The sequence below is a fragment of the Oxyura jamaicensis genome, chromosome 8, assembly GCF_011077185.1.
Source record: "Oxyura jamaicensis isolate SHBP4307 breed ruddy duck chromosome 8, BPBGC_Ojam_1.0, whole genome shotgun sequence".
NCBI classification, from domain to species: Eukaryota; Metazoa; Chordata; class Aves; order Anseriformes; family Anatidae; genus Oxyura; species Oxyura jamaicensis.
Genome location: NC_048900.1, coordinates 12,300,631 through 12,324,150, shown reverse-complemented (window position 1 = coordinate 12,324,150; position 23,520 = coordinate 12,300,631). Strand labels below are relative to the sequence as shown.

At 41.6% G+C, this 23,520-nt stretch overlaps 4 protein-coding genes across 15 annotated transcripts in view; 3 read left to right on the top strand and 1 right to left on the bottom strand.

Moving 5' to 3' along the window:
• The window catches only part of RABGAP1L (RAB GTPase activating protein 1 like), a 247,475-nt gene extending 243,685 nt beyond the window's left edge, over window positions 1-3,790 (top strand). For 6 of the 8 annotated variants that reach the window (XM_035332547.1, XM_035332552.1, XM_035332553.1 and 3 more), the window contains one exon: window positions 375-3,790. In XM_035332547.1, the coding sequence (XP_035188438.1) occupies window positions 375-530 (156 nt within the window). In that variant the 3' untranslated portion in view covers window positions 531-3,790. The remainder of the gene's footprint in view (window positions 1-374) is intronic. The other 2 variants (XM_035332551.1, XM_035332548.1) reach the window with 2 other exon arrangements.
• Window positions 3,791-7,859: 4,069 nt separating this feature from the next.
• Window positions 7,860-14,253, top strand: CACYBP (calcyclin binding protein). Its single transcript, XM_035332559.1, has 6 exons — window positions 7,860-8,013; window positions 8,322-8,514; window positions 9,190-9,286; window positions 9,770-9,869; window positions 11,111-11,205; window positions 12,705-14,253. Exons 1-6 carry the CDS (start codon window positions 7,993-7,995, stop codon window positions 12,862-12,864), a joined length of 666 nt encoding a protein of 221 aa, XP_035188450.1. The 5' UTR covers window positions 7,860-7,992; the 3' UTR covers window positions 12,865-14,253.
• Window positions 8,189-23,520, top strand: part of TNN (tenascin N) — a 36,714-nt gene continuing 21,382 nt past the window's right edge. Inside the window, exons 1-3 of one of the 5 annotated variants that reach the window (XM_035332543.1) lie at window positions 8,189-8,200; window positions 12,106-12,111; window positions 20,444-20,538. The gene's annotated coding sequence lies outside the window, so the exon portion shown is untranslated. Of the gene's footprint in view, window positions 8,201-12,105; window positions 12,112-20,263; window positions 20,539-22,005; window positions 22,188-23,520 lie in introns of those variants that run through there. The other 4 variants (XM_035332546.1, XM_035332544.1, XM_035332542.1 and 1 more) reach the window with 4 other exon arrangements.
• On the bottom strand, window positions 14,257-17,255 carry MRPS14 (mitochondrial ribosomal protein S14). The gene is made up of 3 exons (XM_035332561.1): window positions 17,115-17,255; window positions 16,596-16,754; window positions 14,257-14,739 (listed from the first exon to the last, which is right to left on the bottom strand). Exons 1-3 carry the CDS (start codon window positions 17,157-17,159, stop codon window positions 14,557-14,559), a joined length of 387 nt encoding a protein of 128 aa, XP_035188452.1. The 5' UTR covers window positions 17,160-17,255; the 3' UTR covers window positions 14,257-14,556.

Sequence of the window (23,520 nt, the reverse complement as noted above, 5' to 3'; positions counted from 1 at the left end):
GGAATGCAGGTACTGCAGGGCAGTCTCCTTAGCCTTGTCATACTCTGCCCAAGTTGATCCGTGCAAGGTATGAATCATGGGGAAAAAAAGGTTGCTAAAGGGAGCATATGCCTGTACCTACTGTATGCCTGTGAACTTTCAGAATCTTAGGATTGTCTATTTTTGTTGTTGTTTGTTTTTGTTTTGTTTTTGTTTTGTTTTTAAAAAGAGAGAAGAACAAAAGAAAAGAGATTTCCATTTGTATGTCTAAGTACTGTTTCAGTGATTTCAATGTTTTTCTTCCCAGTGCATGGGAGGTTGCAAGGAACTGAATCTGAAGATGTTCTTTTTTGTTTGTTTGTTTTTGATCAGTTCTGACCATTTTGCTTTCTTAGGAGCTGGAGCACCAGAGAGGAGCCCTTATGAATGAAATCCAAGCTGCCAAGAACTCTTGGTTTAGCAAAACTCTGAACTCTATCAAAACTGCCACAGGCACACAGCCACCACAGCAGCCTCAGCAACCCCTGCCACCCAAAGAGGGCAGTACATAGTTCCAACCAGACTTGATACAAGAGCACAAAGAACAACACAATTGAAACCCTGGAGGATTCTTCCAGTGGTCTCTCCTCTTGGGTAAAGGACAAAAGGCAGGAGTGCAGGCTTGAAGTGAAATTCTTCAATGTTTTTCATTCATTCTGATGTGATCCTTTTCAAAGGGGGAAAAATATTCTGTTTTATGTTGAATTCCTACTTCCAAACTGCCTTGCTGAAAGCCACGTTCTGATACCTTCATACTTTTACACTTTATTTTATATGACTAGATGTTAAAATGAATAAATAATTCAAAACTAGTTCTTTAATACATGACTAATTATTCAGAATTATTTTTATCTTGCATAGAAGGTTTTTTTTTGTTTTGTTTTGTTCTGGAGGAAGAGAGAATGGAAAATGTAAAGTACTGCAGCATAATCTCTTCACAGAAAGCACAGTGTAACAAGTACTAGTGTGTGTGTGAGTGTCTAGGATAACTTATGCCCTGGGACCATCTCAGAAGTTTATCGCAGTGACTACGTCCTGCAGAAAAGCACTTTTTGTAAAGCTTAGGCCATAGCAAAGAAGCAAAGATAGTCTTGCACTGTCTTGGCACAATTGTTTGTGAGCTTCCCTGATAATTTCATAGTTTTGATCGTTTTTTCTTCAGAAATGCAAATAGTGCAGTTCTTTGTAGCACTGAGTAGCACGGTTGTTTATTTACAACTGAACTGGAATTTAACATAGTTACCTAGTTCCCCTTTTTTATTTCATGTTTATACTAAGAATGCCAAGAAAGAATTCCTTCCACTGGGAGAAAGGGAAAACTGTTCAACATTTATTCGATGGTTTTGCTGATAAGCCAAGTGAAAACCTTGCATAGTTTTGACCTTTTGTAAGTCCTGTGCAATAAAGGGTAGCTTTTATGAATAAAATTAACAAAAACTTTTCCCTGGGTCTGTATTCAAATTTTGAGTTTTACACAGAAGTGAGGTATCAAATAAAACAAACAACAGGCTTTTGCTGCACTGATGAATAAATCACCACAAAACCAAGATCAATTTGCTATAAGTATTTGGCTAGGAAATGCTATATCGGTATTACTTATTTTTATAAAAACAAACGTTTTCAACTGGAATACAAAACTTAGACTTTTCCCATGGGATAGACTTCTCTGATGATTCCCAAACCTCTCTGGTTGTTTTATATCTCTAAGGTAAGAAAATTCAAAAGTGTTTGTTTTGACTGAACATAAAGTGTTTATAGAAATACTTCTTTCATGGAAAATTAAACTATTGCTTGAACTGATGGAATATTTTTTTAATTATACTTGTCATGTCTATAAGGTGGTCTTGCAGATAAATATCGTTGCTGGACAAAAGGTTGTGTATTAATTGTTCCATTTACAAAATTGTTCCAAGTACATTTGTTCTCTTTTGATCTTTTTTTAATTCAAAGGAATGCCATATCTTGTCCGTTTTGTACAATAAAATTTAATGATACTCATCTTGGGCTTTGTTGTCAAGCATAATTGTGAATTACTTCAAACAGGGTGGTACTAATTTAATGTTTACTTGTGCCAGAGGAACAATTCTGAAAGGCAGTCACTTGTTTGAAGTAGAGATCAAAATATAATCACTGTCCTGACAAAACTATCCTGCAATGAACTTCTAACTCTCTTCTAAGAATAAGGAGTTTAAAATGTTGGTATTTTTTAAAGTACCTGCAAGAACAGTGATTATCTGGAAACCTTAACAGGATGGGGGGGGGGGGGGGGAAGGAAAAAGCAGAAGGGCAGAAGGGATCTCTTTTGCAAACAGAAAAAAAAATATATCTTTCTTTTCCTGGTCACTTGCTAATAATATTTGCAAAGATGTTTCCATTCTGTGGACTATTAAACCTAGCATTATTAACTCACTTATCAGTATCATTTCATACTTGAAATAAACTGTGTAATAAATTTGAAGTGACACTTAAGAACACTTGATTGGTACGTCGAGAGTACTGTGCAGATGAGTGACACCAATGGTTGGACAAGTGTCCACATTTCTTGTGTCATTTATCTTAAATCATACTTACAGGTGGATTTAAAACCTTTTGGAAAAAAAACATTGGAAAAATGCAGTCCTAATTAAAAAAAAAAAAAAAAAAAGTGATTCTCTGAGCAGCTGAGTTCATGTAACAGCTCACTGCTGCTCAAAGACCTTACCCCTCCAGCTCCCTGATGTACAGTCATGTCCCTGTCCTTTTTATGGCACTTACTAGAGGTGATTCAAATTAAAAATAAAAGTCTCATTTTTTTTTTTCCCATTTAGTCTTTTGCCAAGTCAATGTGTTACATCATGTGAAGGGTCTAATGAGAGAGAGTGAGTGGATGAGTGGAAAATGGGAGCAGTACTTCCCCAGTTCATCAAAAAAGAATTGTTAAATAAGTTTTGTGTTTCATGGAACCAGCTTTGACACACCATCATCCTTCTCACTGTAATATCTCTCTGATGGTGGAAGTTGAGTTTCTGTGAGAAATACGTGTTTGCTACCTGCTAGCCATGATGATTTTGAAACCCTGTAGGATAGGAACTGGCTTACCTTGTGCCTCTCACAGCAGCAAAAAAGTTTCAGAAGGCAATGGCTGAATTGGCACTTTTGGCAATGATGTAAGGGCAGTAAGCGACTTTCACCTTCCATCTGTGCATCCCAGGTAGCATTTGTAGCAGTGGCACTTGGAAGAGTAATATTTATGTGGAAACTATCTTCTCAAAATCACTGAACGAATGAGAAAAATAGCTCTATATCATTATCTTGATGAACAAGCATAGTTAAATTCAAAAACAAGGAAAGAAGCAAAACCGCAGGATTAAACCAGGCAAGCTAAAGCTGCCTGCTGACTGTACATGCTGTTGAGATACTCAGTTTCTTGGAAGAAAAAAAAAAATCTGTTTTAATTAGTCCTTTCAGCAGTGGTGGGTGGAGTACTTGCTAGAAATACTCATATCCCAGACCAACTGATCTGTCAGGGATAGCTGGTTCACGATTTAGATTTTCAGAGGGAAACATCACCAAAGTCTTGCTGAAACTTATTTTCATGTGGCACTGGAACCCACTTCTTAAGATTAGAGTGATTCATTTTTTTTTTTTCTCCTGAGTCAGTATCAAACTATGTATCAACATCAAAATCGTATTGGAGATAATTTTAATGTTCTAAATATATCTTTATGGAACTAAATCTTATTTTTAAATTTTATTGAGAATGCACAGTTCTGAAATAAAGCCTTTAATTAGGGACAAACCTCCAAAGAATATTTTTAGTGCAACTGCTTTATCTTGTCAGATTCTCATCTCCTGAGATGCCCAATACAATATGAAAAAAAAGGGCGGGGGGGGGGGGGGGGAATACACAACTGCTTTTTTCCACTTTAAAAAGTATTTACTTTGACTGTAACACTTTACAGGATAAATGAAGCAAGGCTGATGTAGTTATGCAGTACATCTGTGAACTAGTCTTGGATTATCTTTGTGACTCAAACTTACTACACTACAGTAATAGCACTTCACTTAGTTTAACAAATTCCAAATGTACCTAGAAAGAATTAAAGACACTAATATTGAAAATATCATGGGTGGCTTTAATCCAAGAAACCACCCGAGAAACTGCAATGTCCCTGAGGTCCATACCTGTGAATGTTTAGTAAAACCTGTATTAGAAGAGGTAGTCAGCCCTGTACTCAGCACTACCAGCTGACAAACATTTCTCTGTCTTGCCTGTTAATTAGTATACTCTCTGATTTCCTACAGCTAATTTACATGTTAGATAAGCATTTTTTTTCCTTGTTTAGACATTTTAAAGAACTTTTTTGTTCTTAAAATTGTTCTTAAAACTGTTTGGTTTGCCCTTAAAATTTCTTCTAAATAGATTCTTTCACCTGTGCCAGTGTGTGAAAAACAACACGGAAAAAAGACAGCTGTTTACAACAGGAGAGGGAGCTCCAACGTCCAACAGAAGTAATTCAGGCCCTTGACAAAGCACGAAGGGGCCATTGACTTCAGGTCCCGGTATCATTTGCTGACTGACCATGGCACTTAGAAGTCAATACAAATCTAACTTTATTGGCATAAAAACTTAAAAAACACATCAGAAATTGATGCTTTCTCCACAGGAAACAGGGAAGTCTGTTCCCTTCTTTAAGTAGTTTCAGTGAGATCTGTGAAACTGCTTGTGTGTGTCGGAGAACTATACCTCTTATTTTGATTTCCTGTCAGACTCAAGGATCATTGCCACACTTCTATGTAATCTAGTAAGTCTAATTACCTTTGGCATTGAAAACAGAAACCCCGTTGTCTGACAATGCTGGTTTTCTCCCAGGTGCTGTAGGGAAAACCCTACTCTATGTCATGTTGGCTGAGCAGCATGCCTCTGTTACACACAATGCTGTGCGTACCCAGGGCTGTGGGTGCACACAGCTCCAGGCATCACATTGCTCTCACTAACGCGAAGGCTTGAACTAGATTCTATTTCTATCTATGATGCTAATATCCTACTGGGAGCTGTCCCGTTACCTCTTTCCAAGTAACAATACTAAGGGGAGATACAGTGAAGTACTGATTTTTGGACCTTTCAAGTTAGATTATGTATACATCACAGCAGCCATTAAAACTGGGCTAATCCACAGTTGGTTTGGGGAAATTCAAATAATTTGGAGCTGGATGACTAATTATCAGCATTGATGAAGATTCTAACTTTTCTATCTCAGAAATCTACACAATTTGTTTCAGGATCATGACTTAAGACATACAGGTTAATCCTCCAGGAATACAGGGCTCTCCATTTCTCCTGGAATCCAGCTGCTTTGCGACTGAATGTATTTCATGCTATTTTTACCTGGGAAAAAATAATAATAATAATAATAAAATATGGGTAGAGAACTAGAACATTACTTCCTCTTATTTTCTTATTCAGTGGGACTTGCTTTTATTTAACCTGTAAAGGAATATATATGTATCTTTGGAAAACTATATCTTATATATAGAATAATATATAGGAAACTGAATCACAAAGGGATAAATACAGCAAAAGGATTTGGTATCACAGACTTCATTTGTGATTTGATACCACCAGAATCTTGAGCTGTACTCATTTCCTTTCAGTTTCTCTTATTTTTGTATTTTATATGATACATGGATACTACTACCAATGCAAACAAAAGCAGATGTTCTCAGCTTTTTCTCCAGATTCCAATTCCCTCCTTCCAGTAACTCTTAGGGACACACTGGTACTGATACCACCTTCAAAACTACCAGGAGCTCTCTTGAGCTTTGGGAACTATTGTTTGCCCGTGTAAGAGGAGTCTCTGGCTTATTTAAACAGGGAAAAGATGGCAAAGCAGAAAAGGGTCTAATCAATTATGATTCTGATCCAGAGCACTGTCTGCCATTCCAGGTGGCTTCACTTCAGCACACTGAAAATAGAGAGCAGGTTCAACATGCTGATTAATAATTACATTTTCCAGGTTTGTAGTTGCATTCATTATCTGGTTATGGCCCTAGTTTGTAAAATATACTTTACTAGATAAACTTGGGGAAAAAAAGAGCATTATAGTGCTGTGAGACTTTTAACTGAGAACAGCTTAGTACTGCCAGTTCTTGTGTAACAAATCCATGTATTATATAAAGTATAATACAGAAATATAAGTGTAATGCTTGTTATTAAAAGTGCAATTTAATGTACATGGTCACAACAAATGTTTACTTTTTTAATTGTTACAGAATTGTTTGGATCAGTACCTTGTTATCATTGTGTGAACGATGCCTTGTAAAATAAATGGAAATGCAAACAAAATGGGAATAGGGTGCTTATTTTCATAAGGCACTTAAGGAACAGCTTAAATCTGTTTGCAATAGCAAATTGTTGAGTTGGGTTTTCTGGTACAGTTCACTCCACTTGGTTATTTTCAAGCAGCACTGCTGTGCTAGGACACTGGCTCCGCAGACTAACTGTCCGGAACGTGTATGTTCCCCAGCTAATTCCCAGCTGGCAGTATGGTGTACCTGTGCACACGGGTAACCTGTACCACGGGAATCCGATGGACAGGCACTGTGCTAGAAAGCTAACAGGTCACCTGGGCACTGCTTTCCAAACACTGCTCTGAGTCTCCAGCAGAGAGAACACACTAGAAAATACACTTTTCCTAAAAGTTGTTTATATATAGCAGTGGGGAAACAGGAGTGGCTGTTAAGGACTTCATGCTGCCCTTATGCCCATGTTTGCAAGAGAAATGGGCAGCATGCCTGAAGGAAGAGAAGCAGGGGGCAGGAGGAGCCATCAAGAAACAGAAACCCATTAATAAGCACGACCATATTACATTTTTCCAGATAAAACCAACTGACCCAGCTTCAAATACTGTGGCTGAAAATCTGCAAGCTGAAGCTCAGTACTAGGAACGTTAAACATGACCACAGAGCGGGTTATTACAGCTCCTCAGTTAGTTACTAACAGTTTCTGAAGCACTGGACCAGAGGGTTATGTCAAACGCTTCAGTACGATGTCTGTTCAAACTGATTTGTGGAATTCAGCCTTGAAAAACCAGTCCTTGGCTTTGGGTTTTCCATGATTTTCTTATCTTAATGGGATCTAGTCTTTCCTCTGTGCCTTTGCAAAAAAAAAAAAAAAAAACCCTCTACAGATTAACTCCTGGATGGCCACTTTAGAAGAGGAAAAAAAAAAAAAAAATCAACAAGCGAACTGACATTCCTCAGTTTCATAAATTAGATATTATCTGGCACCCTTTCATTTACAGAAAGTTGCTTTTCAAACACAGAGTGGCTGTATCCTGTGTATCCTGCCTCGGGCTCCGTCTTTTGTAAGACACCTGGAGAAAACGCTGACTCTTCCACTCACAATCTTTCCACCACTGAAAGATTGCCAATGCATTTTATTTTTCTTCCTCTGGGAAATCTCAGTGCTTGAATGAGCCCTGGGAATACATTTTAGTATTATTAATTTTAGTACACTGACTCAGTAACGGCGGTGAGACACATTTCGGAATACTTTTCCCTTTGAGCACCTCCGGTAGAAATAACTCAGGAAAGCCATTCCAAGCCACTCCACAAGAGCGCCGTCTGTCATCAAAGCTCCCCTTGCCCACGGCGGGGTACCCAGAAAGATTCCAACGATCGGAAAAAGCCCGTTTGGGTCGCTTCGCAGCCGTGCTGACCGCAGCCTGAGGCGAGGAGCCCTCCCCTCAGCTACCGCCGAGGCGCTGCCTCAGGGCGCAGCTAACGGCCGCTAACGGCCGCTAACGGCCACTAACGGCCGCCATGCCCGCGCCCCTCCCGTTCCGCTCGGCCGGCGGAAGGCGGTGGTGGGCTCCGGGAGGAAGAGGAGGAGGCAGCAGACGCCATTTCCGCGGGGCGGGAGGCCGGAAGGTTCCAGAGGGGCCGCGGAGCCGCCGCTAGGGAGGCGCAGCGACGCGCAGCACCGCTCGCGACATGGCCGCCGCGCGCGAGGAGGTGAGCGGGCGCCTCCATCCCCCCGCCAGCCGCGGGCCCCGGGCGTGCCGAGCCGCCGCGAGGCCGGGCCGCGGCTCTGAGCACGGGGAGAGGGCACCCGCGGGGGCAGCGGCGTGGGGAAGTTGAAATATGGGTGGGCGAGGGGAGAGGAGCACCACGGAGGGGTGGGCAGCCGCTGAGCTGGGAAGTCTGAGGCTGCTGCAGCGGGTAGGCTTGGAGGTGCTGTAAATGGAAGAGCTCAGCAGTGAACCTGGATTAAAAAGGAGGGTGTAACTCATGCGTGTTGTGATCTCTTGTTTGCAAACCAGTTGCAGAAAGATTTGGAAGAGGTTAAAGAATTGCTTACGAAAGCCATGAGGAAGCGGCTTCGCGATGTGCTGGTGACAGAAAAGCACAAGCTAGAGCTAGAAATCAAGAATCAGCCTCTACCAAAACCAAAAGATGTGGTAGAAGAAGAAAAGTCATCACTGGGAGGGTACACGGTGAAAATAAACAATTATGGTAGGTTTAGTTTTCTTAATGCTTTTACAGCTTAGGCATCTCCGTGAAGAGAAGCCTAGGTGGCATTAGTGTGAGTTACGGTTACCATTTAGTGCTACAGAGAAGTTTTCAAAAATGTTAATTTCATACTGGAGACCTTGCTTTAAAAGCTTCTGCGTGCTTACTGTGCTGTACATGGTACATGTTAATTCTGCCGGTGTGATAGTTGTTCTGTACTGGTGGAATGTCCTAATGGTCCCTGGTGTACCAGCTAGTATTTTTCCATTGCCTAACACTTAGTAAGAATTAAAGAGTGAGCTTTGGCTTCTCTGCTTGTCATATAGGTGAAAGGAGAAGGAATTGCTCAAGATAGTTGCTGTGCAGGGGAAAACTGGGTCATGGAAACTGCAGCAAAACCAGACCTCTACCTCTGACTCCCCCCTACGCAGACAGGGTTGCTGTCCTTTTACCTGAGCTGATACATGGCTTTTCAGGGAATTTAGAGAAGTTAAGGAACAGGGCTATGTGTGAGGACCTCCTTTTGCTCTGGAATTACTCCTGTCTAATTCACGTCTATTCCTTGTTTCTCTGAAGATTGTTTTAACATGGCATAGGTTGTGATCATTGTGGGGATATTAGTATGGAATGTGTGAAGTTTATGGACGGAAGCTAGATCTTCATCTTTTTCACTTGCAGGTTGGGATCAGTCAGATAAGTTTATTAAGATTTACATCTCTTTAAATGGAGTTCAGAAGCTCCCAGCTGAGAATGTGCAGGTGAATTTCACAGAGAGGTGAGTTGATCTTGTTGCACCATGCCGCAAGGAGAGCACTGTTGAAGAAAGTTACTTGCAATGCAGGAATGTGTTTTGTTGAGAGCCATTCTAGATCAGTCATGCCCAATGCGTCTCCCTCTTCCCCCTTCTATTTATTTACTTAGCACATACCGTTAAGCATAGTGTTAGCCCTGTTCTTTGATGGTGATAGGACTGAAATATTGACTAAATAAATCTGCCTTTCCAAGGCTGTAGGAGGCCAATGAGATGGAAAGAACCCCAAAGATTTGTTGTAAAGTTTGAGGAGGTCCTTTTCAGTAATCAGTATTAAAGCCAATTGAAGATTTGGAAGCCTTGAGTATTAATTCAAACCAGGTGAAGTGCCCAAGAAATAAACCTGCTAAAGGGCTTTCAGACACTGTTTTTGGTGGCAGGGTAGAACAATCTTCCACCAGCTGGAATATTTTTTTATGCCTTCCCTCCCCCACCTTCTGGTTCCAGGTCGTTTGATCTTCTAGTTAAGAATCTGAATGGGAAGAACTACACCATGACCTTCAACAACCTCCTGAAACCCATCTCTGTGGAAGGCAGCTCTAGGAAGGTCAGTGCATCCCATCTGTTACAGATCTTTAGGCCCCTTACGCAGGACCATGTTTGTTGACTAGTTTAAGAGGTTCAGTGCTAACCTTCAGTCTATGAAGTGTCTAACCATTTATCTATAGTGCCTCGCCTGTGAACGCGATCCGTAATAATCTGTAGTTGTCACAATTGTCGAATCGATCTCTGGAGACCGTGGGCTTCTCCCCCAAAAGATCATGAATAGATACTATAGACTTTTTAAAATAGCTTTCCAATAGGCTTTGAGAAATAATTAAGCAGAAAATTCCACTAAGCATCTATTTGCATTCTGTGCAATTTTAGAGTAGACTGGAAGCCTGACAGCAAACTGAAACCGTGGGTAGCTTAAAGAGGTATAATGCCCAAAACTGTCTAAAACTTGCTCTGGCTTTCTTAGGGGTGCATTGCTCAGCATTCGACACTAGCAATGTTTCACTGCTGATGACTGCAACTGGTAATACTGTCATTACTCTGCTACGTGTAGCACCTTTGAACCAAAGCCCATTATTGAACTAAATAATAGTTCAATTTGAAATGGCTCTAAAACTAGACTAGTGTAAAATTAAAACAACTGAAATAAGTGAGAGTGATGTGCCAGTGATTTTTAATATGGTGCGAAAACAAGCGGTGGTCGTTTTGCTTTCTGAATGAAGCCAAAGCTCAAGCAGAACTTTGTTTGCTGTGGCATGCAGAGGTTTTGTAAAATTGAGGTCAGGGTTGCAATTAAACAGGCTTTGCTTTTAACTTGCAGACATACTGCAAGATTAAGCAATGCCCTTAAACTAGTTACTTACCCTTGGAGAAATTAGTTGGGAAAGCATCTACCAAAACATGGTATTCTAAAAACTCCTGTAAATATAGTCACCAGACAATCCTGAATACTGAATAATGAAATTACTGAATGGTGCTTTTACAGCACTGCATGTTCTTCTCTGCCATAGAACCAGTACTATGCTATAGTGTCAGTATTGTAGTACTGTGCTAGTATTGTATCAATCATGCCATCTGATCCCTCCACAGTGAGGTTATGACTTGGTGCCCTGAGGCTGAACAGATACTGTTAACTTCTGTATATTACCTAAAATCAATAGCAGAAATAAACGTTTCAGGAATTTGCAGGGATAGAAAGAGGCTTATGTCATAAGCTCATCTTATTCATTGTGATTGTAACTATTATCCTTTTGTTAAGTATTCTAAACTCATGTCTTGCTGTTCTCCATATAGATAAAGACGGACACAGTCCTTGTGATGTGTAAGAAGAAGCGGGAGGAAAAATGGGAATGTCTTACTCAAGTGGAAAAAGAAAGCAAAGAGAAAGAGTAAGTGTCTCTGCACTCCTCTGTTTCATCTTCTGTTACTTGTTTCCCAAATTGCTTTAGGACAGTGCATTTCAACTCTTCTCTTGCCTGTGTAGTCAAACTGAGAACTGCTGCTCTGGGGATAAGCGCATAAGGTATTTGAGAATCATGAGGTTAGTCTATATATTATTATTTTTTGGTGCACTTTTAGTGCCCTCTTTTTTTTTGTGGAGGGAGGTGCACTTTGAGCAGCTGTCAGCTGTCTGCCACTCTTCTACTGATTTATTGCTAACGACGCATGTTGTATCATTGGAAATGGGGTAGATAAGACCTGCAGTGAAAGTGCTAGAGATAATTAACCAGATAAAGAGTCAGTTATATCTCGCTGGCTGCATTCCTTTCAAGAACTGCTCTAGTGAGATTGACTGTTTTTAAGCTAAGTATATATTCCCTGCAGCTATGCTGGTCAAAATAATTACGTTTTTCATGTGTGTTTGAAGTGCCTGCACAAAAAAAACAGTATCCTTCTGACAAAACAGGTTTTTGCTTACCTGGATCAGAATTTAGATTACTTTGCTTCAAGTGCTTGGGAGCAATCCTAGATGCAGCCTAGGTGTTGGATATGAAAGGGTAGTAAACTACAGCAGGAGACACCTGCAGACAGGATACTTTTTAAAACATATCTAAATACAAATCTTTATATCTAATACTTCTATATTGTTTTACAATAAACACATTTTCATCCAAAAGTGTGTATATCCACCTTGAAGCCTGCAAGCACTCACTTTTGAGACACTGAGGCCTGCCAGTGACTGATCACTTTGTGTATCTCTGTAGGATGACTTGCTTAAACTGACTAGTCCTAGCTAACCAGAGCAAAACTATTTTCCCATTCCAAAAAAAAACACCACTGGAGATCAGGAGAAGGTGGTTAGACTGCTGATACACATTGCTGGAAGGAGTGGGTCATTTTATTTAATGTCTTGTGCAGAGAAATACCATATGCTGCCCAGCCTATCAGGACTAATATTGCTGCCATATTCAAAGGCTTGGAGATTTACAGTATGACAAATTACTTTCTGAAAGCACTCAGGACTTTGAGGCTGTTAGCTAGCCCCATACTTGGTTAACTTGCACCCTCTGCTGTTTTATTGTCATCTCCATGTTTTTCAGGTAATGCTATGCAGCTATGCTAATAACTACCTTAGCACGTTCTGGGTCTGTTATGTTCGGGTCCTGCTCTGTACAATTAATTCTGAGTGGTGCTTCAAGGATCATGTTCATTGCAAAATGCTTCCTGTTATCCTTAATGGGACAGCTCGAAGTGGGCTTGCACTTACTCTGAGTGGACCCTTAATGATTCTCTCTTTATGTGGTGACAGTTGTGACTGAAGACTTACACAGTCTAAGACTTTGCCAAAGCAAGATCTTGTTACTGAGATGTTTCTAACAAATACTAGTGTTTGGTTTTTGCAGAGATTGTTAGATATGTCTCATTCTTGTATGTATCCATCTTGCAGGAAGGCTGCCTATGACACCTCAGATCCTAGTGAAGGGCTTATGAACCTTTTAAAAAAGATGTATGCAGAAGGGGATGATGAAATGAAGCGCACCATCAACAAGGCCTGGGTTGAAAGCAGAGAAAAGCAATCCAAAGGAGACATTCCAATGGATATTTGAAAGTACTCTAAGGGCCGCCTTAATATTGATCTTCCATGTGAGACTCACTGTGCTGCAAAGATCATTGTTTACACAACCTTCTTCCAAGCAAAGACAGTCATTTTCCATTTCAGGTTGGAGAAAATATTTAAATAAAATAGCTTATAAAGCGTTTCCTTCAGTCAAGTGGCTCACCATCTCCTGAAGAGTGGAGTGTAGGTAAATCCTTACCCCTCCCTGAAAAAGCATCTTAGATGAGTGGAGTCTTTTCTGAAACTGAGAACAGAATGTAAAAGAAAAGGAATCCTAAACTAAGACGGGTCAAGGCCTCTCTGTTGCAAGTGACAATGGTACCCGTCTGGTTATTGGGACTAATGTCATGCTAACTGCCGGGGTGGGTTTTCTGATTCCATGTGGGAAAGCATGTTGAACAGTAAAATGCGATAAATGCTGAAGAAAGTTGAACCACTATCTCAAGACAGTGCACTTGCTATTACAGGGAAAAAAAAAAAAAAGATGTTTATGATGTGGTATTAAAATTGAACGATTAGTTAGAAATTAATTACTGCCTGTTTAACCTCTTACGGCTTTTGAAAATGAAAACAGCTCTTAAGCCTCTGTGCTAATTCTGACCTCCTTGGGGTGTCTTTGAGATGGCATCAGTCGCAGGAGAGCAGTGAGCTGCTGATGCTAGCTAGTGAGTTCACCCTGGCTCTAGCAGTATATAATGAAAAGAGCCAAGCTTCATTATCTCCTATCAACTTTGAGGAATTTTAAGGTAACAAAGTAGTATATTAAGATAGCTTATGCTCCCAAATTTGACAAAAGTGAAGGTGATGGGTTGCTCTTAACATGCTGCCTATGTCTTCCATCTGATGGTAGTACGAGTTGGCCTATTTAATTGCAGCCTCTCCCTGCTACTGCAAGGGACAGAGTAGCCATTTCCTCTTTATTGCCCTGCTTTGAAGAAGAGTACATGGCAAACATGAACTTAGCAGCAGGCTTGGTTGGGGTTGTTGTTTCCTTCCTGCTTCCTTCTCATGTCTTTCCTGAGGACAAATTTATTTGATGTTACCTGCCAAATTAATCAAGCCATTACTCTCCTATTGTGGTCTGGACTTAATTGCTACTTTGTAATTAAAGAACTGGACCAAGATCTGCACTGTAAGTAGGAGAGGAATATTAGCATGTTGTAGTTTCTAATAGGTCCTTTATCCAGTCTTTGTCTGTTTGTACATGTATTAAGTTTGCATAGGTATCTAAACCTAAGGTCATGTTTTATTTTTCAGTTCATGCTCCTTGTTCATGGTGGAATACTACTTTGCCCTGTTCCGCAGTTTCACTTATGCTTTTACCCAAATTACCATCGTGAACACAGTCGTATGGTGACAAAAAAAAGTGCTTAAATGAGCCTATGCTGTATGTCTTTATTTCTGATGTTGCCCATATCACAAACCACAGATTAATTCTGTAACAATCATTGATTTTTCTCCTCATAGTAAAACTGCCTTTCACACAGACCAGCTTAGTGCAGGTATCAGCTGATTGACAAAAAGCAGCATACCGGCCACAATCTAGTAAATGCATTTGATGAATTAGCATGGCTCGTCTTCCTTCTGTATCAGTTTGATGCTGGGCTCATACGCAGGACAGTCTTGAACGCACAAACTGAGCTTGTGTGTTTTCTGCCTGAATGTAAATCCATGCAGTGATCTACCACATGGCCCTCTGTATCCCAGACATCTGAGCATGGTCAGCAAAATGGCGGAAAATGATTCTGCTTAGCCTCCAACGCCTCTTCACCCCCCGAGGGCGGGATGTCAGGACACACCTGTTTCGGATTCTCACAGGGCAGCTGTCCCGAGGCAATGCAGCAATCTCTTTATCAGCCACTTCCTAGAACAGAAGACCACAGTAGAGTTTAACTATGTTCCCTGGGAATATGAGGTCTTATTTCCAGACCTCAAAGCTGAGCTGTAAAATAGGTATCACCACAAGCTAAATTACCTCATGAGTATGCTTGACCTTTTGATAGTAACTTCCTCCTGCCCTTCCTTCTGGGCATCCTAACAGTGAATGTAAAATGATCTATGTGGAGGCCTAAAATTTAAACTTACTACAAACTGAACAATCTGAAGCCAAAAGTAAAAGCTGAAACAAACTGAACAACCTCAAACCAAGTAAAAATAGGGTGGGCTAGTCCTTTAAGTTGAATTTAAATCCATTTCTTATTAACTGTATTCCTGTGTAATATACTTTGATGTCAATAAAAGGGATTTCACGCTTCAACAGGTGCTACAGGCAGAGAAGGACAAATCAAAGTCTCTGTTCTAATAAGAAGGCTTAAGAAAGTTTTTTCTCTGTGCAAGAGAGCAAAAATAGTTTTCAGAAAGCACCAGGTCGCAGCAACTGGAATTTCAGAACAAGTATGTTCAGCCAGGAAATGCAGTCTAAAAGAAGATGCTTGAGGTTAGGTGTCTTAACTGTAGCACTCTTAATATGCTAAATTTTTAAGGACAGAAGGGCTTAAAGAATCCTATGGTAGGAAACCTTGGTAGTCTGATGCTGGACTACAAGAACTCCCATTATGTTGCGGGAGTGCTGAAAAGCAATAATGTCAGGCTATCTTGTAAGGCTATCTCCCCTTCAAAAGAGGACAGGATCAAGAGAGCAGCCATGTGACTTGCAACTTCAGTAAAGGCAAGGTCAGCAGGACTTTTTGTCTTGGAACATTCTGCAGTTACTGCTTTTGATGTCCCATCATGCACCTTACTTGTGTATATGTCTGTATACGTACAATTTATCTAGTAGGTCCAAACACTTGCAGTATTTTTTTAGCTTATTTAATTCCTAGGATTTTTATTAAGAAAGCAGCCTACGCTTTCAGAGAACTCACAGCTTCTTTTAAGATGTTAAATTTTGGAGTCCAAATAACATTTTGTAGAGAAGGTAAAAGGTACTTGCCTGGGGTTTTTGTTTCATTCTAACTGCTGCTACAACTGTGACTTCAAAAGGTGACAAAAGCAGCCGAGGAATACCAAAAACAAAGCCAGTTGCAATCTGCCCCTTCACCCTCAGGAGAACATTCAACACAAACTAGACTTACCAAGAAGACGGTAACATCAGTACATAAAAGCAGATTCACAATACTTTCTCTCCCAGGACTTTTAAGAATGGAAGGATATCCCCACAACTAGGTATGATCAGACCAAATATGTACATTAATGTTTTAAGAGTATTTCAAACACTTGAAAATATTCCTAATACTTTCTAAGGAAGGCTGACTGCAGGGCAGTGAATATGTATACTTCTAAAAACATCTAATGCCCAGATCTGATGCAAATTTTATGTGCTTCTAGCTCATGCAAAAAGTTAAAATTACCAATTTTAAATAAAATAGGTGGCTTTAGCAGGATCAGGCTTTTGAGTTTCTCAATAAATACAAGAGCCAAAAGCCTAAGTTTACTTAGGCAACTATAAAAGTAACCCTATAATACACCATCATGGATAATAGCTTTCCAAAGGCATGTAACTGATAACTGAGGAGTTGAGCTTTCGTTGTATGTGGTGTTACAGCTACTGCTTCCATGAGAAGCACTGGTGTAAGATGCCAACAAAGCCAGGAGCATGCCCTGTTATCACCTGCCCCAGCTGGTCAGTTTTTAAACGCAGTGCCCACAGCGGCACTAACAGCCATGGGAGCACTCACAGTGTGCCCCGCAGGGCCCAGCTGAGGGGCAGCTGCCCAGTACCTGCAGCTCCTTGGGCAAGATGGTGTTCTTTCGGATGGCATTGATCCGCAGCCGCTCGTCAGCGTACTCGTACGCCAGCTTCCTCCTCTTGACATCACGCAGCATCCTCCAGTCCACGAAGTAGCTCCGCACTTGTCTTGTGCATGGTGAGGGGAGAACCTAATTTAAAAAACAAAAACAAAAAAAAAAAAAACAAAAAAAAAACACACACAGTCGTTTTACTTACTTGCCCAGTTCAGGTATGAATTACTCCCATAAACTCGTATTTGTCGGACTTTTCCTAACTCCTTTCTCGCAGTGCAGCTCCTAAGACATTTCGCACGTTGCGCATTTTTAGTTCGCAAAAACCAGCGCGGAATTTATCATGCAGCACACACAAATAACCTTACACTAACCCCACCCCCCCCGCCCCGAGTTGTTCTCAGGTGCTTCCACCGGAGCCCCACGGGCTCCGTGCCCGCCGCCTCCTCCTCCCCGAGGCGGCCGGGGCGGCGGCCGGGGTCTGCCCGTGGCGCTGACCTGCCGAGCCGCCCGCAGCGCCCAGCACAGCGCGGCCGCCGCCATCTTCTCGGCACCGCGCCTGGGCCCCCACGAGCGCCACTAGCGGTGGCTGCCCGGCCTCGCCCTGACGGGAAGCCCGCCCGCAGCCCCCGCACGCGGTGCTGTCCACCCGGATCGACAGCCTCAGGGGTGCCTGGGAGGGGAAGGAAGTTTAAAGCGTGGCGTGTCCGGCTGAAAACTCACAGCAATACGAAGGAGTTGCACTGTGGAGAGTTCTGGATGTCGGCTGTAGCTGCTCCCTGAGGCGAGAGCAGTGCAGGGGTTTGGAGAGGTGGAAGAGGTGGACGCCAGCAGCGGTGGCTGGGATCTGTGCTCAGTCTCTCCTATAGTGAAACAATTTCCTCTGCTTTTGTGGGTGGAAAAAATAAAGAACCCAAGCCACTTCAGAGGGTTGTGTTTTATATGCCAGTGCAGATGTCAGCCTCTATAATACCTCCTTCATTAGGGTGAATGGGTAGCTTCCACAAAAACCTCTGGATCTGTCTTCCAGAAGGATCAGAGGTTGGAAGAGGAAAGTTTGTAGAAATGACCAGGGGGAGAGTTCCATCAGGAAAATGTGATGCAGTGACACTGAAGCATGCACCACATATGGGATCATTTTCCAGGAAAAAATAATAATAAAAAAGCAACATAGCTGTTTTGCCTATCACGTTTTTAAAAGAGTTTCTGCATCTGCTTGCTTATGTCCTGGGTTTATTCCTGAATTTGTAACAGTATGTTGCCTTTTCTTTTTCTTTCAGCTCATGAATTTGGGTGAAGTTCCATCATTTTGTGGACAAAATTGAACAGTCAGGGCCTCCAATAGTCTGGAATGTTCTGCTTCTGTTGTTCTGCTTAAGTGCCGTATTGTTTCATTAGAGAAACCATCCTGTTTTAACAAGTGGGACTTCAGCTGGGCAGTGTTTAAAACAAGTCTGTGTCCGGATTTTAGGCAGAACATCCATTAAGACTTCAATGTTGAATTCATAATTTTTGAGTACATTTTCAGTTCATATGAGTTTGCTAGGTTCAGCAGAAAAATCACATGAAAGAGTGGATTCCTTCACAGTTTATCATGCTGCTCGTAGTCTGTCTCTCACATATTAGGTGCTGGCTGCATTATATGGGCCCTTTCAGCACGATCTGGAAGAAATGGCCAGCTTGGCAGACTAAAGCTGCCTAATTTTTTTAGCCACCCTGCAGTTGGCCGCAGCAATAAATTTCACAGTAACTTTCCCACCTAGACTGATGATGCAGGTGATAGCAACCAGTGAAAAGAGGCCATTTTTGAAGCTGCTTAAGTGGTTAATTCTCTACAGCCTGCTCAGTTTCTGGCTGCCTTGCCAGCCAACCTGTTAACTGACCCAAACTTTTTTGTCCTGTGCTCAGCTGATACCACTAATATATGTTACACAGAGAATTAAACTGGCATAGAGGGAAGACGTGTGACTGGCAAGGAAACAGGTTTCTGGTGTTTGCAGGGAGAAAGATTCAAGATTTATTCCTTGTTGATAATGTGTATAATTTCCTATTTCTGCATCTTTCCGAGCTGGTAAAATCAATCTGTACTATATAGGCAGTGAAAATTAATCAAGGAGCCAGATGTGATCAAAGGGCATTTGTATATTAGACCACATATTCACTTATTTAGTAGGTAAGCAGGAGAAGGAGAATCATTATTTCATCCAAAGTTAAAGCCTTTCTCAAGTTTCTCTATAGCATCAAACAGTGCAATAAGCACCTAACAAGCTGTGGAGGTTGGAAAATGAGGTCCCTTGAAAGAATACCATGTTGAGAAGGGTCTGCCAAAGAAGGTTGAGGAGTAGCAGAAGGTTTGAGTTGTGTGGGATTGCTAGGTGGGATGTGTGTTGGAGCTGGTCACTGTCTAGGGTTAGGGACTGGGTTATCGTTCAAATAAGAATTTGGGTTAGTGGTTGGAGAGAGAAAAGTGCAGGGCCCGCATGTCAGAGGGGTTGGAAAGGGCCTCCCAAAGAAGGTTGAGGTATGCCAGAAGCTTTGAGTTGTGGGCCCTTTTTTGTGGGATTCTTGGGTGGTAAATGTGTTGTGGAGCTTTGTGTGGGTGGGTTTCGGAGCTGGTCAGTGTCTAGGGTTTGGGTTAACATTAGGGTTTGGAGAGAGAGAATGCACATAGATCCTATGTGAGGGGAGTTAAGAAGGATCTTCCAAAGAAGGCTGAGGTGTACCCAAAGCTTTGAGTTTTAGGCCCTTTCTGGTGGGATTCCTATTTGGGATGTTTGTTGGAGCTGAACTCTGTCTAAGGTTAGGGTCTAGAGAGAGAGAAAGTGCAGAGCTGCCGTGTGAGTGGGTTTGGGAAGGGTCTGCCAAAGAAGGATGAAGAGTACCAAAGGCTTTGAGTTTTGGGCCTTTTTGGTGGGCTTTCTGTATGGGGTGTGTGTTGGAGCTAGTCACTGCCTGGGGTTACGGTTTGGAGAAAGTGCAAAGCTTCCTGGTGAGTTTATGGTGTTTAATGCAAGAAAATGTGTTTTACTTCACACCCTGTCCAGTCATGGCTAAAATTTTCATGTGTATAGATAGTCCTTACCATCTTGAGCTTTTTATGGACAGTTTCTGCTTACAGAGAAGTAAAGCAACTGGTCAGAGTCCTTGGATAGATTTTTATCTAAAAACATGTCTGTATAATAAAGATGCTTACGATTATCTTCTGGGTACCTTAGTAATAAGGGAAATTCTTCACTCAGAGGACAGTGAGGCACTGGCACAGGCTGCCCAGGGAAGCTGTGGATGCCCCATCCCTGGGGCTACAGTGTTGAAGGCCAGGCTGGATGGGGCTTTGGGCTACCTTGTCTGGTGGGAGGTGGCCCTGCCCATGGCAGAAGGGGTAGAACCAGATGATCTCTAAGGTCCATTCCAACCCTCCTATTATCCTGTGATAATTGTGATTTTTATTTAAGTACTGCTGTTTTTAAAAAGTGTTATGCTTTTGCTCTTGGTGTTGAATATACGTGAATTTCACACCTTTCATTCTTCAAAATTGCCTTTGAACATATGGGTCTTCAGAGCAGTGTTGAGGTGTTTTCTGCCACATGTACGGGTCTGGAAGGGCTTTCTGTGTGAGGTGGAGCATGAAAGGAATAGGATGAGCTTCTTTCTGCTGGTAGGATAGACTGACACTGAGTGGGGGATCCCTCCCAACCCCCTGAGGCAGTTCCCCAGGCAGTATGTAGGAAGGAAACACCCAGAGACCTTATTGGTTCCTTTAACTTGGAGCATGGGGACTTAAATTCACCGCAGGGAGCAGTGGAGTGGTTTGCAGCTGGGCTGGGCAGAGATCTCAGTGAGCTTTCAGCTTGCCCAGATTGGCTCTGCAAGTTGCGGATGCTTCAGAAGGGCTCTGTAACGGGCATCTGAAAGTACTTGAAAGGTAAGAGAAGTGTTTTATTTTACTTTTTAACCTCTGACATTCTTGTTGTTGTTTCTGAATGAAAAATCCATCTGTAGTACATGCCCACTAAGGGTTTAAAAGCCTTACACAAACACCAACAATCCGATGTTACGGGGATGTATTATTACTGCAAGACCTGTAGCGTATGGAGCAGTACTTCGTGTCGCTCCTGGCTGAAGGGATTAAGGTTTAACAGGTGGTCTCTTCCAGCGGTATGAAACCTGCTGAAGGAAATGGGAGTTTTGCCATTGGCTTTATTGGAGGCAGGCTTTAACCTACACATTGGTTATTTTAGAATGCTTGTTCCTGGCAATTTCCATTTTTGGCTCTCATTTCTGTGTGATAGCATTTGTTTTAAAAGCCCTTTCATTCAACAGGTCTTTCTGGAATTTGATCCCATTTACAATTGCAACAAACACTCTTAATGATTGCTTGGAATTCTCTCACCCAAAATCTCTTTCTGTGCTTTCTAGTGTACCTTTTCACAGACTCCATGGTGGAAGTCAGTAGAAAGTCTTTACCACGTAAAATGAAATAGACTACTGTTTCCACAGTAATACCACTTTATTATTTATACTGGTTATACATATTAAAAAAAAAAAAAGACATTCTGTGGATAAGTAAAATTGATTAAATACAGGTGTTACAACATTTTTGAACTTTACATGCAACAAAACAAAGATTTGCTTCACGAAAAACCAACTGCCTTAAGCAGGAGACTACTGATTTAAAAGAAGAGAGCTAGATAATTTGTTACAAAATATGCATTTATTACAAAATGAACATTTATCCTAACCAACAAATGTGAAAACGCTGTTAAGCCTCTCTTCTAACAAGCATGTACCATTTTGGAAGCAATCTGTCACTCCCATATGAAGAGTTAGTACACCTTGCTTATCAGACATCACAAAGGAATTTGCGTAACAGAGTATCTGTTACTCCTCTTGTGTTCCTCAGGAAACCTCCCCTGGCTTTAGGATGGTTAGATGTTCCCACTTTTCTAACTCAGCAGTTAGGAAACTGCCACCTCCTGTGTTTCCAGTACTGTGGTACAACTTGGCAGCTTCTGTTCTAGCTCAAGCTTGCAAAATGCTGTGCACAAAAAATAGCCTGATATACTGGCCCTTGATACTTACAAAGCTCAGGTCTCAGCCCATGGCTCCTTTTTTTTTTTTTTTTTTTTTTTTTTCTGGCTGTTTTCCTTCAGCTTTAATTCATATTGCTTTTAGTGTTGCTTTGCATAACTCTTGCTGTGTCCATACGTACACATTCCTTCTGCTGATGGGCTAGGCCTCCTGGTCCCTGGTAACATTGGTTTTATTTCTCTGTGGTCTTCTCTTCTGGGGACAGTTCTTTAAGCATCCTCCAGCATGGTTAGTTCCCCACATTGCTCAGTCCTTGATCTTATTATTTGTTTCTGCCTCTCTCTTGCTTCTGCAACTCCAGGGCTGTCCTGGACCTGCATGTCCTTTCTCCGCTGACTACACGCTCTCTCTCCTCTGTCCCATCTCCATCCACATCACCTGGGTGACACGTTGCTAGTATTCACACCTGGGTCTTTATCAACTCCTGCCTTGACTGGACCAGCATCCAGTCATGTATTGCCCCCAGAAGTTCATACTGCAAAGGTCTGTACCCCAAACCCTCAAGCACTGACCTCTAGGGTGGAAAAAGGCTTACAGAGTTAGATCGTTGAAGTCTTCCTCAGAAGTACAGTTGGTTCTCTCCAGCTTTGGTTATCCCGTGCTTTCCTCTATGAAAGTTAAAAAGATGTGAGCAGAGCTTCTTCTGTCCCTTTTTCTTCTGTCCCCTGGGAGAATATTCTGTAGCCTATTAGGTCTGACTGCTAGGCATTCCTTGCTAAATTCTTCCATTCCTTAGACTCCGATTATCACTAGTTACATATATGACATGATGTTCTCCACAACGAGTCAGTTAAACCCACTCTTCTTAACAGCAGGGGAAAATCTCTTTATTACATGATAATGAAGCCAAAATAGCTGTCCTCCTCTTTCATTATGCTTAACAGAAATGCTTACGTTCAGGAGTTTTTCCTCTTGAATGATCTCCAGCCCCAGGAAAATCTGAGATCAGTTTGTGGCTTTCAGGAAGCCCTAATTAGTAATGACATGATGTAACCTCGGCTGGTATTCAGAACTCCGTGCTGAGAGAAGGGATTCTGTGTGTGCTGGGGGGGGGGGATTGGGTGCAGGGCCTCATGTCCAGAGGTCTGGAAATAAAGGATAAGGAGGTAGGGAAGAAGCCCTGCCTCAGCAGGGCAACATACCCTTTCTCCACCCTCCTTTTCTCTAACAGTAAGTTAAATGTAGTAAATATGTGCTGAATGGAGGGGAAAAAAAGTAACAAAACAAACTGCTTCTTGGGAATGAGAAGCAGGGGTAATGCCTTTATAGTATTTAATTCATATAAGACAGAAAAATGAACACAACCTTGAAATCCATACTCTGTTTTGTTGGATGTCAGTGATTTTGCTTGGAGGGAGATGAGGTAGTGCTACAGTGGTCTACAAACATAATATGATGGTGGTGGTGTTTTGGTCTGTTTTTAGCAACCAAAGCCTCATGTTTCTGAGCATGAAGAAGACCTTCCTGTACAATGGTGGATGTGGACCAAGCGGTAGTGATTTTTCCAAAGTTTTGGAAGGCAGATACAGGGATATTTCACAGAAACAGCTTGTTTTTATCATAATTGAGGACCGTGTGACTTTCAGAAACATAATTATAATTGGAACAGCAGAGGAGCTGAAAACCTAGTGTTTTGTAGGGTTGTTTAGGAGTGGAGTCTGCTGTTACTTCAAAAAGTATTATCTGGGGGATCGCTATTATCTGGATTCAGATGTGCTGTTACTATGGATACATATTGGCCAAATGTTTTCTAGCTGTCGCACTACCTAATTTAGCACTTAAAGTTTTTTTTTTTTTTTTTTCTGCTTTTGCAATG